Here is a 12,283-nt window from a genome sequence, read left to right as displayed (position 1 = left end):
CTGATGACACCAAACTCTGCAGCAGGGTTAGAAACACGGAAGACTGTGAAGACCTGCAAAGGGACCTAACGAGACTGGAAGACTGGGCAAACAAGTGGCAAATGAGTTTTAACGTACAGAAATGCAAGGTCATGCATATAGGGAAAAAGAACCCGATGTTCAGCTACAAAATGGGGGGAACACTACTAGGGGTGAGTAACCTTGAAAGGGACCTGGGGGTGATGGTAGACACATCACTGAAACCATCGGCGCAGTGTGCGACAGCCTCAAAGAAAGCAAACAGAATGCTGGGCATCATCAAAAAGGGTATCACAACCAGGACAAAAGAAGTCATCATGCCGCTATATCGCGCAATGGTGCGCCCGCACCTGGAGTACTGTGTGCAGTACTGGGCGCCATACCACAAGAAGGACATGGCGGTACTCGAGGGAGTGCAGAGGAGGGCGACTAAACTGATAAAAGGTATGGAAAATTTTTCATACGCTGACAGGTTAAAAATGCTGGGTCTGTTCTCCCTGGAGAAGAGGAGACTTAGAGGGGACATGATAGAAACCTTCAAAATCCTAAAGGGCATAGAGAAAGTAAATAAGGACAGATTCTTCAAACTGTGGGGAGCCACAAACACTAGGGGTCACTCGAAGAAATTGAAAGGGGACAGGTTTAGAACAAATGCTAGGAAGTTCTTTTTTACCCAGAGGGTGGTGGACACATGGAACGCACTTCCAGAGGATGTGATAGGCCAGAACTCTGTACAAGGGTTCAAGGAGGGTTTGGATAGGTTCCTGGAGGATAAGGGGATAGAGGGGTACAGATAGAACTTGAGGTAGGTTGTAGAGGTGTTCAGAAACCACTTCACAGGTCGTGGACCTGATGGGCCGCCGCGGGTGCGGATCGCTGGGCGAGATGGACCTCTGGTCTGACCCAGTGGAGGCAACTTCTTATGTTCTTATGTTCTTATGCGTCAGACATGTAATCTGTCCCAGCCAAAAGAAATTGAGGAGAGTGACCAACGGCTTCACTCTCCAGTGTGCGCAGTCGAGAGACAGGTGTGTGTGACAAAAGACATCGCTGAAGCAGTTTTGACACCTAAAGCAGCTTGCATCAAAGAGTTTCCAGAGTACTACATCCACACGGCGGACCTGCATATCCTTAACACTACACCACCTTCACTGGGAAGAGAAGTGCGCTTAGTCACCTGCATCACCAAAGAATCCACCCTGGGCTAACCCAAAAGCTGCTGACATTCCTGTGCCAAGGGATACAAGCATAACATAGCTCTAGCAATTTTCAGAGCATCCTCCGGAGATTCAAACTGCTCCGAGACCAGAACACTCATATCATGGTGCCAGGAAAAGGTAGCAGACTGCGAGCGCACACCACAAAGCCAGGAGTTCAATTCCTAAGGCCCGGTAGAGCCGCAAGCTTAAATAAGCGCAGGACAGTAGGATAATCCCCAGGATCCAAGACCCCAGAGGGATCCGCAGATCTAGCACACAGCCCTTGATCTTCTGCTCTGGGAAGCGCTGTACCTGCAAACAAGGGATCTGTAAGCAAAACATCTGCATCAAGGTCCTCCAGATTAGGTTCAGGCCGAGGCAAGGATGTGCCCAAAGGCACAACACCACAAGAGATGCCGCAAAGACGGATTGGGACTGCTCAAGAGGAGAACATTTGTTCTGAAACTCAGACCACAAAAATTTCATAAATTTAGAAAAAGTGTCCGGCTCCTGGGGCTTAGAGTCACCCTCAAATTACTTAAATTTGTGTTTCTTAGGCTGCGGAGGGTCTGCAGCCTGGCGAACAGAATTACCAGCTGTGCCGAACCCCCCCAAAAAACGAAGGCCAGCCCACTGGGCTAGCTGAGCAGGGGAGAGGCTAAGCTGAACGCTGCCGCCACCCCTGGCTGTGCCACAAAGCGCTAAATTTGTACAATCCTGGCAAGACTCCACATGAGGAAAGCCCAAGGACTCCATCCCAGCAAGTTTCTAGGCAAAATTTGCAGTTTTGAAGAAGCAGGGAGCTTTAGAAAAAAGATCGCTAAAAATCCAAGATGGCTGCTGTCAAGAAATTCACAACAAAATCACAATATTTTTCACACTTCCCAAACTCCTAAAATAGCAATTTTAGAATTTTTCAGGAAGGGGAACATAAGGGAAGTTTCAAGTTTATTGAATATTTCTTATACCGCCCAATCAAGCCTTCTAGGCGGTGTACAAAAACACCAAAACAATGTGCCAAATAAAATACATTTTAAACAGAAACAAACCAGGGATAATGACAATTTTAAAGACGTTGACAAACGGGAACAAAAGGGAAGAAGGGTTAGAACGATAATTGATAGAGAGAAAGAGAACAAGCAAGGGGAAGAACAACAAAGGGAGGGGGAACTGAAGGTAAAAACCTTTCTTGAATCTAAGTCGCCCTTAAAAGGACAGTTTAAGTTACAAAAGCATCAAGAAAGAGAAATGTTTTTAACTTCACCTTAAAATTGGCAAGACTTGATTCTTCACGTAAGTAATTTGGGATACTGTTCCAAAGAGAGGGGGTGCTAACAGAGAAAATTGTAGTCCTCATTGTACTTATATGTTTCAATGAGGGGATGGTAAGAAGGTTGTGAGCTGTAGATCTTAAAGTCCTAGTTTGATTATATGGGATAAGTAAGTTATTAATAAATTCTGGCTGGTTATTTACTCAAAACCCCACTTTTACAACCTCCTCCAATTCCTCTCACAAGCTATTGGCCTGCGAACTCACTGTGACCTGACAGAAGATCTGTGCTGCAGCCTGCCTCAGCTTTCTCACAGTAGCTGGATGAGAAAATTCACTGCCATAATGCTGGGAATGCTTCTGCAAAGCTGATCTTTGAGCTGCCAGTCAGACTCCTATGCCTGACTATACCTCCACCCCTGAAGACCAACAGATGCGCTCTAGGATGGGCAGAGGCGCAAAGGCGCAGCCAGCACCCTGAGAGACACCGCCAAGTCTCCTAAGGGCACCCAACAGCCTGTGCTTGACCCCTGCGTAACAGTAGGTGAGATCACATCAGGGATGGCCCTGAGCTCCAGAGGAAACTATGCAGGCTGGCTAACAGGTAGGTACCTAGTGGGATCGCTCTGTCAGCTACAGATTAAAGTCTGCGTATTCTCAAGCTGGCAGAGCTTTAAAATCACTCCAAGCACCAAAATTCCCAATAAATGGACAAAATTACACTGAATAAAAATAATATAATGGGGAGAGCAGAACAAACACTCCTCCAGGCATGCTTGCAAAAGGAAAGAACTGTAGGTGGAGCTAGAGAACCCAGTGAAGTACAGCAGAGGCAGAGTGAAAAATCTGGCGTAGATTCCTTCTGCTGTGGTACACTGCTATGGGGAAATAACCCACCTGTCTAGAATGTCTTACCTAGTCATTGGAAAATACATTAGAATTGTCTTTAATGAAATTGATTGAATAGCTTCTTTCTAATTTATTAGATGAGCTATTAAAGGATACCATGTACCTTATTCAGATAAATATAGCTTCTGCTCCGATTGCCTGTGCTGTGCACAACAGCAGCATTTCTGATCTGTAGTTCTTTAGGATTTTACAAAAGAAGCAGACGCTCATCTTGTGTACCAGTTATCTCAGAGAAATAAACATTAATGACTCCATTGAGACATAAGCCCAGTAGGAGAACAGCATTTCGCATCTGTGCACTGAAGTTCATTAACTTGTTTCCTGCTCCAAAGGAAAATAAAAATGAAAGGTCTAATGCTGAGATTTCCTGGGCTTGAAATGGCAGGGCAAAATGTAAACCAGCACTATCACTTAAATACAAAATGGCCACTTTTGTACCAGTCGGGTGGGACAATAACGTCTAGCTACTACAGTATTTCATTCTCACTCTTTATTCTGTGATATTAAAACACAAATACTGCACAGAAAGCTGAAGAGCAGATCATCAGCGCCCCATGCAGGCATTCCATAAATATATGTAAAAAGGAATACAGCACAGATAGCTGAAGAGCAGATCATCACAGCCCAATGCAGAAATCACACTGATACATATACAGCAGGACTTCAGCATAATATACTGTATATTTAACATATATTCAAAACAATTTATCTGGATGATAGCCAGTATTCGAAAAATGGCTTAATTTCAGCTTTTTGTGAATTTTCAATGGTGCCTCTGAATATCTTTACAGACCACCTTGGCACTATCCAGATAGTGCTGGGGTGGTCCATGGGTGGAGCTGAAATTTATCAATAGAGAAGAAATATCCAGCCCACTCTGGATAAGTATCCGGATAAAGTGAGTTCATTAAAAAGTTGTAAGATAGTTTCAATATCATTACTGTCTGGATAGCAGTGGCACTCACTGCTCTATCCAAAACTCAATCCAGACACAATCATTATCCAGCATTTAAAATCTTTTAAGACAACACCACCTGCACTACTGCAGCAACTGTATATGAAGCCGAGAACTTTTCAGAGTCCCATGTAAAGAATGAAAACAAGGGTGACTCGGTTACACTGCCATGTGGAAGGTCCCTAATTGGATGCTAGGGAGGAAGTTGCAATTATCATTCATGGATGACAAGTAATGGCCAGATATTCAGGACTCATGGTTACAGGGTTCTGGAGAAAGTCTTGATGCATGGCCTCCAGGTAAGGGCCATCATTAGGTACACTGGGGTAGAAGGGAATGTAAGAAAAGAAAAATCCCTAAGCCATTATAAATAAAAATTCATGGCACCAGATTCCAGCCCTGATTCTGTATGAAGTAGGAGCCACATTCAGCAGATAGGAATCACTGATCAACACATCTAAAAACTGTCCAGCTGATATTCAAAGCAATTTAGCCAGCCACTGACCGGTTAAATAGCTTGATCAGGGCTAACTGCAAATTTTCAGTGGCACTTAACCAGCTAGGTACCGCTGAAATTCGCAGCGCATAACTCAAAGTCGTCTATGTTGGGGGTGCTCTAGGGGAGGAGTCAGCACCTGACTGCTTAAGTGCTGATTTATTCAGCCCTTAAGTGACCAAGCTGAATGCATAAATGGGATCACAAAAAATTCTGTCCTACTAACCCAGGGGTAGGGAACTCCAGTCCTCAAGAGCCGTATTCCAGTCGGGTTTTCAGGATTTCCCCAATGAATATGCATTGAAAGCAGTGCATGCAAACAGATCTCATGCATATTCATTGGGGAAATCCTGAAAACCCGACTGGAATACGGCTCTTGAGGACCGGAGTTCCCTACCCCTGTACTAACCCATCAGCTAACCCAAGGCCACTTACTTATGTGCTGAAAATCGACTTAAACAGCTATGTGTTAGGCGACTCAAAAATAACCAGATATTCAAAGCCAAAGTCTAGACAGGGCCTGGCTTTCACTATCCGTAAATAACTCTATCGGCACCTCCAGCTGAATATTCAAAAAGATATAAACAAGACGGAGTTGGTCCAGAGCAGTGGTTCCCAAACCTGTCCTGGGGGACCCCCAGCCAGTCAGGTTTTCAAGATATCCCTAATGACTATGCATGAGAGAGATTTGCATATAATGGAAGTGACAGGTATGCAAATCTCTCTCATGCATATTCATTAGGGATATCTTGAAAACCTGACTGGCTGGGGGTCCCCCAGGACAGGTTTGGGAACCACTGGTCCAGAGGAAGGCTACTAAAATGGTCAGTGGTCTTCGTCATAAGGCATATGGAGGCAGACTTAAAGATCTCAATATGAATACTTTGGAGGAAATGCGGGAGAGGGGAGACATGATAGAGACATTTAAATACCTATGTGGCATAAATGCACATGAAGTGAATCTCTCATTTGAAAGGAAGCTCCAAAATAAGAGGGCTCAGGAGTAATCTAAGGAAATACTTTTTTACAGAAAAGGTGGTAGATACGTGGAATAGTTTCCCAATGAAGGTAGTGGAGACAAAGACTCTGAATTCAATAATGAGACAGGCATGTGGGATCTCTTAGGGAGAGTAGATAGTAGATGCTGTGGCTGGACAGACTGGATTGGTCATTTGGCCTTTATCTGCCATCATGTTTCTATGTTTCTATTTAATGACAGGGCTAAAGAACAGAAATGGCAGGAGATTAAAAAAAAACAAAAAACTAGACATACTAAAAGCTTCAAATATTTATTTGAATATTTATTTATTTAAATATTAGGTTACTTTAAAATAAATTAGAACAGAAGAAGAAAGGATACCTATAAACAAGGCCAAAAAGGATCCAGTGCCAAAAACTTACTTATTAAATACCAATGAACAGTTCAGAGCAGTGTCAGGTATTTCATAAACATACTGGATAGGACACAATGGGAGTAGCTTCTCTGAACGTCTCCCTAAATCAAGCTCATCCACACATTATGTACCTCTAAGCCATCAACAAAAGACAGGACATTTGGGTGCCTCAAGGTTTTTAGGCGCTTGAAAGCCGCTCTGGCCAGCTGTGTCTGCTCCTCTGAATGGGGCTTCACCTCATATGTAAAAATAGAAACTGGATCACCTGCAGTCTGTAGGGAAAAAGGATAGGAGGGTGTCATATTCTGAATTAAAAGATGGCACAAAGTCCAGTGGTTCTCAAACATGTCCTTGGAGACCATTTGGGTTTTCAAGTTATCCACAATGAATGTACACCCCAAAATTTTGCATACAATGGAAACAATAATCTCTTATACATATTCATCGTAAATAACCTGACTGGCTAGTGGTGATAGGTCTGAGAATCATGATTTAGGGCTCCTTTTATGAAGCCGCGCTAGCGGGGTTAACACGCGCGACATTTCATCATGCGCTAGCCTAAAAACTACCACCTGCTCAAGAGGAGGCGGTAGAGGCTAGCGCGGCCAGCGGTTTAACGTGAGTTAAACTGAAAGTGCGGCTTGATAAAAGGAGCCCTTAGTCAATACAGAAGGTGCAGGACACCAAGGGAGTGAAGGGGTATAGACTAAAGCAATGTTAGGCGATACCGCTGTACTTCACTGCTCATTGACTCCCACTTCGCTGTTCATTGACTCCCACTTCATTATCAGCTTCAGTCTACTTTATTTGTCTTTAAAGCACACACTGAACCCTCCTCCCCCTCCCCCCCAAATAAAACAGCACTGCGGACAAGCAGCACAGAATACAAGTTATAACTCTGAAACCTCTGGGTAAGTCACTTAACCCTCCATATAGCCCCAGGTACAAAATAAGTTATTGTATATAATAAGTAAAACCACTTTGATCACAGAAAAGCAGTATATCAAATTCCATCTCTTTTCCCAGTGGACCTGCAAGAAACCACAAGGATGGATAACCTGCAAGGAGTGACAGGCACTGGTACCATCTTAATAGTTTAAGTGAGGGACAAGGGGGGATAGGGTCTGGTTAATTTTTTATTTTTTTTTGTATACCTCTATACCAAAAGTTCGAAGCGGTTCACAAGACAATATATACAGTCAGTCAATAAAATACATGATAAGACAGTCGATAGGAGTACATCAGGTACAAGCATGGAAAGTTAGAGCAATGACCCCTGTTAAAATGTGCGCATATCAAACAAACATGACTTTAGTGACTTTCTAAAATCTAAGTAAGACGAAGCCTCTAATATCGGTTTTCCAAGCCATGTATTCAGTTTAGCAGCCTGGAATGATAGAATTCTATCGAAAAACTCCTTGTATTGACAAGATTTTAGAGCAAGATAATTAAATAAGTTTATTCTACGTGTACTCTTATTAGAGTTAGAGAAAACTGAGAAGCAAGATAATCTGGTAGCATCCCAAAGGCTGCTTTATAACAGATACAAGAGAACTTGAATAAAACTCTGGACTCTACTGGCAACCAGTGAAGTTTTTGATGAAAAGTGGTGATGTGCTCCCATTTTTTAAATTGGATTCCAAATGGGCATTTGTATGTGAATTTGCCCAATGTAGACAAATCACTGCTGAGCAAACTAGATGAGCCATTGTGGTCTTTATTTGCCATAAGACAGCAGGACCATCCTGTACTATTGTCATGAAAAATACATCCTCTTGTTCTCTAGACATTATCAAACAAGGACCTTGGAGACATGTGCTGGGACCTGCAGGGATAGCTGGAACCCCAGAAACAAAATGACACAGTAGATGACCGCTGAAAAAGCTTGACTCTCCTATTCAGCCTGCTCTCAGAAAAGTATCAAAACAGAAGCATGAAAATTAAATCGCAACATGTGTCACATCCCCTCACCCACTATTAGCTGCAGGTCAGTACTCCAGAAAGGGGAGTGTGTGGCACAGTGGTTAAAGCTACAGCCTCAGCACCCTGGGGTTTTGGGTTCAAACCCACGCTGCTCCTTGTGACCCTGGGCAAGTCACTTAATCCCCCCATTGCCCCAGGTACATTAGGTAGATTGTGAGCCTGCAGGGACAGACAGGGAAAAAATGCTTGAGTACCTGAATAAATTCATGTAAACCAGGGGTCTCAAAGTCCCTCCTCGAAGGCCGCAATCCAGTTGGGTTTTCAGGATTTCCCCAATGAATATGCATGAGATCTATGTGCATGCACTGCTTTCAATGCACATTCATTGGGGAAATCCTGAAAACCTGACTGGATTGCGGCCCTCAAGGAGGAACTTTGAGATCCCTGATGTAAACGGTTCTGAGCTCCCTTGGGAGAACAGTATAGAAAATTGAAGAAGAATAAAAATAGCCTAAAACAGTGGTTCTCAACCCTGTCCTGGAGGACCACTAGGCCAATCGGGTTTTCAGGCTACCTCTAATGAGAGAGATTTGCATATAATGGAAGTGACAGGCATGCAAATCTGCTCCATGCATATTCATTAGAGTTATCCTGAAAACCCCGATTGGCCTGGTGGTCCTCCAGGACAAGGTTGGGGACCACTGGCCTAAAACACTCAAGTCAGGTATCCCAGAGACAGCATGAAATACTAAGCTATGATCCAAAGAAATCCCAAGATACTGAAAGATTCTCCTACACAGGGCAGGCTTCCTAAACTCTCCAAAACAGGCTAGAACTCCCAAATACAGCCAGAGAGTTCCCGAACCAGCTAAAGCAGCACATCCAGACTCTCAACTCCTTTGATAGCCCCTGTGACCACATAAGAGTCTTAAACCTTATGAGGCTGGAAGGGACCCTTCGGGGCAGCCTGAGACACTGAAGCCACCGTCTTAACAAAGCCGGGAAGAGTGGTCCAGAGGCATCGGACCTCAGGCCAGGGATAGGCAACTCCGGTCCTCCAGAGCCCTATTCCAGTCGGGTTTTCAGGATTTCCCCAATGACTATGCATGAGATCTATTTGCATGCACCGTTTTCAATGCATATTCATTGGGGAAATCTTGAAAACCCGACTGGAATTCGGCTCTCGAGGACCGGAGTTCCCTACCCCTGTCTTAGGCAGTTCAGCCTGTCCCCAGGGCAATTAAGAGGTATAAAAAGAAAGCACGAGACACCCCCCCTCCCCCCAATAAACTGGGCTCCAACGAGAGAGACCAATAGAGAGTCTGAGCCGGGCCCAAGGCCCGAACGCTGCACAGCCCGAGCCCCGCCGCAGCCACGTCAGCCAGGTCCGGCCACCAGGCGCAGAGAGGCTCGCTGCCATAATAACGCGAAGGCGGCCTCAGCCCTCAGCCCCCCCCCCCCCCCCCCCCCCGCCTTCTGCCTCTAGCCCCACTCCCGGGCTCCTCAGTCCCTTTCTCACCCGGCTCTTGCCGCTTCTCAGCCGCCATGGCCCGGGACCCGGAGCCTCCTCCGGCCGCTGCCCCGCGGGGTCCGCATCGTAGGGAAAATCCCGGACCGGGTCCCGGGAAAAGAACCACATCCTGGCGCCGAGACCGGCCCCCCCACCCCCCGGCCGAGACGACAGAACCGCTTCAGAAAAGGGACAGAAACGGAATCGAGAGCGACGGCTCCTCCCCCTGCCAGAGCCAGAAACACCCCCAGGAGGAAGGGGTGCTAATATGATACTGTACAAAAAGCACCATCACCTCAACAGGAGGGCTGTAATATTATAGCAACACCTATCCCTTCACCTCGAGAGGAGGACACTAATATTTCAGTACAATAACACGGTGGTACTATCACTACTCATGTACTCCTAGAGGGCACTAATATAATACAAGAGGGGCTCACTACTATTATAACACCTTCACCTGGAAAGGAGGGCCAGGGCAGGATTAACCAATAGGCCAAGTAGGCACGTGCCTAGGGCCCGAAATGGTCAGGGGGGAGGTCCCGATGAAGGAGGGCATCAACATTGTTTTTTCCAAACGGCGACAGGCCCCTCCAGCATCGATCGCCAACACGGGCCCCCACCCCCCCATCAACGGAAAGAAAGACAAGCAAGCAACGCGGGTAAGAAAGGCAACGGGAACTGTAATTGTGCAAGCGGTGCTGCTTGCCCAAAGCTTTCCTCTGACGCAGCTTCCTGTTTCCGCCTGTGCGCATGGTGGGGCGGGGCAGGGGGGCCCAGTGTACTTGGGTGCCTAGGGGCCCTCGATGAATTAATCCTGCCCTGAGGAGGGCACTAATATTATAACAATATCTGGCACACACTCCCCCAAGGAAACTGCTTCTGCTGTGAATAGGAGGTGGGCCAATCTCATGGGGGTCACTACCATGATGCTAAGCAGTGGCACTGCCCAGGAAGGTGGAAGTGGGGAGGGTCCAACCCAAAGAGGCACGGTGATAAAAATGGTTGAATTGTTGTAACAGGGTCTTTGGTTGCCCAGCCCCTGTTGAGACACATAATGCCAAGGGTGAGGAGGTGGATCAGGGCTGTTGGCCATAGCCACCTCTGCAGGAGAGCAGAGGGTACTTAATAGGAGTTCCCCCAGTTGGGGAACTGGAAGTGAGACTGTGTGCCTGGTGGGAAAGAACAGCCCAGGCGGGATTGGAATGGGAGTGGAACAGCCTCAATCCTGAATTGGTTGGGCCACCAGTGCCAGGGAACATCATCCCAGGGATGGGAGGGATTTGAATTTAATTACCATCGGATATGAGTTTGGTTTCCATGGTCAATTACCAGATGTGACTTAGCCTTTTCATATACCTGTTGCATTCTGGAGTTTACCCATTGCCCACTGGTCATTACTTGTACAGTGAAAGTGTTGAATAATAGTGTAGTACAATAGTGTAGTAAGGAGGGGGGAGGTACAGTCTGTCCTGGGCACAGTCTTTGTAAAGGGCACAGGCACCCATCCTCTGCTCTGCCCCCTCCTTCCTGACACCCCCCCCCCCCCCCGGCCGCACACATGTGCCCCTTCCCTTCCCTCGTACCTCTTTAATTTTCCTGCACAAGCAGCATTATGAGCTTGCTGCCTGCATCGGTGTTGACGTCACTTCTCTCTTGACATCACTTCTGGGCACCGTGCCTAGGAACTAATGTCAGAGGGATAGCTGTAACAATGCGGGCAGCAAGTTCGTGCTGTTGCTATCACCTGGAAAATTAAAAACGGTATGGGGGAAGAGAAGGGGCAGAGAAGAGGGCAAGGGAGGGGCGCCACTTACGCTCACTTTGTCCCAAAGTAAGGGAAGGGATGCCTTTCAACCTAGTGGACTTCCTCCAGGCCCGGCATGCGCCCAGCTCAAGAATCTCACCTTTTTGTACATCCTGTTCCAGGTGCCTAACCCAAAGAGCTGAGCTGACATCAAAGACATTGTGAGGGAGACCAGGGTTACAGACCTACGACTCAATCGCAGCAAATTGATAAGGATCTGATTGTGGATATCCAAAAGTTTGGAAGGAAAGAGGAGGTTCTGCTGTTGGGAGATTTCAACCTGCCGGATGCGGACTGGAATGTTCCGACTGCGGAATCGGAAAGAAGTAGGGAGATTGTGGATGCCTTTCAAGAGGCTCTGCTCAGACAAATGGTGACGGAACCCACAAGGGAAAAAGCGATATTGGATCTGGTCCTCACAAATGGAGAGAGTATCTCTAATGTTCGAGTGGGTGCTCACCTGGGTAGTAGCGATCATCAAACGGTTTGGTTTGATATAACGGCTAAAGTGGAGAGCGGCCGCACGATACTTAAAGTCCTAGATTTCAAACGTACGGACTTTAATGCAATGGGAAAGTACCTGAAGAAAGAGCTGTTAGGATGGGAGGACATAAGAGAAGTGGAAAGACAGTGGTCTAAGCTGAAAGGAGCGATAAAAATGGCTACGGACCTTTATGTGAAGAAAATCAATAAAAACAAGAGAAAAAGGAAGCCGATATGGTTCTCCAACCTAGTGGCTGAGAAAATAAAGGCGAAAGAGTTGGCGTTCATGAAATATAAAAAAACCCAAGAAGAGGAGAGC

At 46.2% G+C, this 12,283-nt stretch overlaps 1 protein-coding gene across 1 annotated transcript in view; it reads right to left on the bottom strand.

Moving 5' to 3' along the window:
* Positions 1–9,920, bottom strand: part of SCYL1 (SCY1 like pseudokinase 1) — a 111,958-nt gene extending 102,038 nt beyond the window's left edge. Inside the window, exons 1-2 of the mRNA XM_033955691.1 lie at positions 9,684–9,920; positions 6,373–6,513 (exon numbers count right to left, since the gene is read on the bottom strand). Of these exons, the coding sequence (XP_033811582.1) occupies positions 6,373–6,513; positions 9,684–9,803 (261 nt within the window). The 5' untranslated portion in view covers positions 9,804–9,920. The remainder of the gene's footprint in view (positions 1–6,372; positions 6,514–9,683) is intronic.
* Positions 9,921–12,283: the final 2,363 nt, after the last annotated feature.

The sequence above is a fragment of the Geotrypetes seraphini genome, chromosome 8 (assembly GCF_902459505.1).
Source record: "Geotrypetes seraphini chromosome 8, aGeoSer1.1, whole genome shotgun sequence".
Lineage (NCBI taxonomy): Eukaryota > Metazoa > Chordata > Amphibia > Gymnophiona > Dermophiidae > Geotrypetes > Geotrypetes seraphini.
This window is presented reverse-complemented; position numbering and strand designations above follow the sequence as displayed.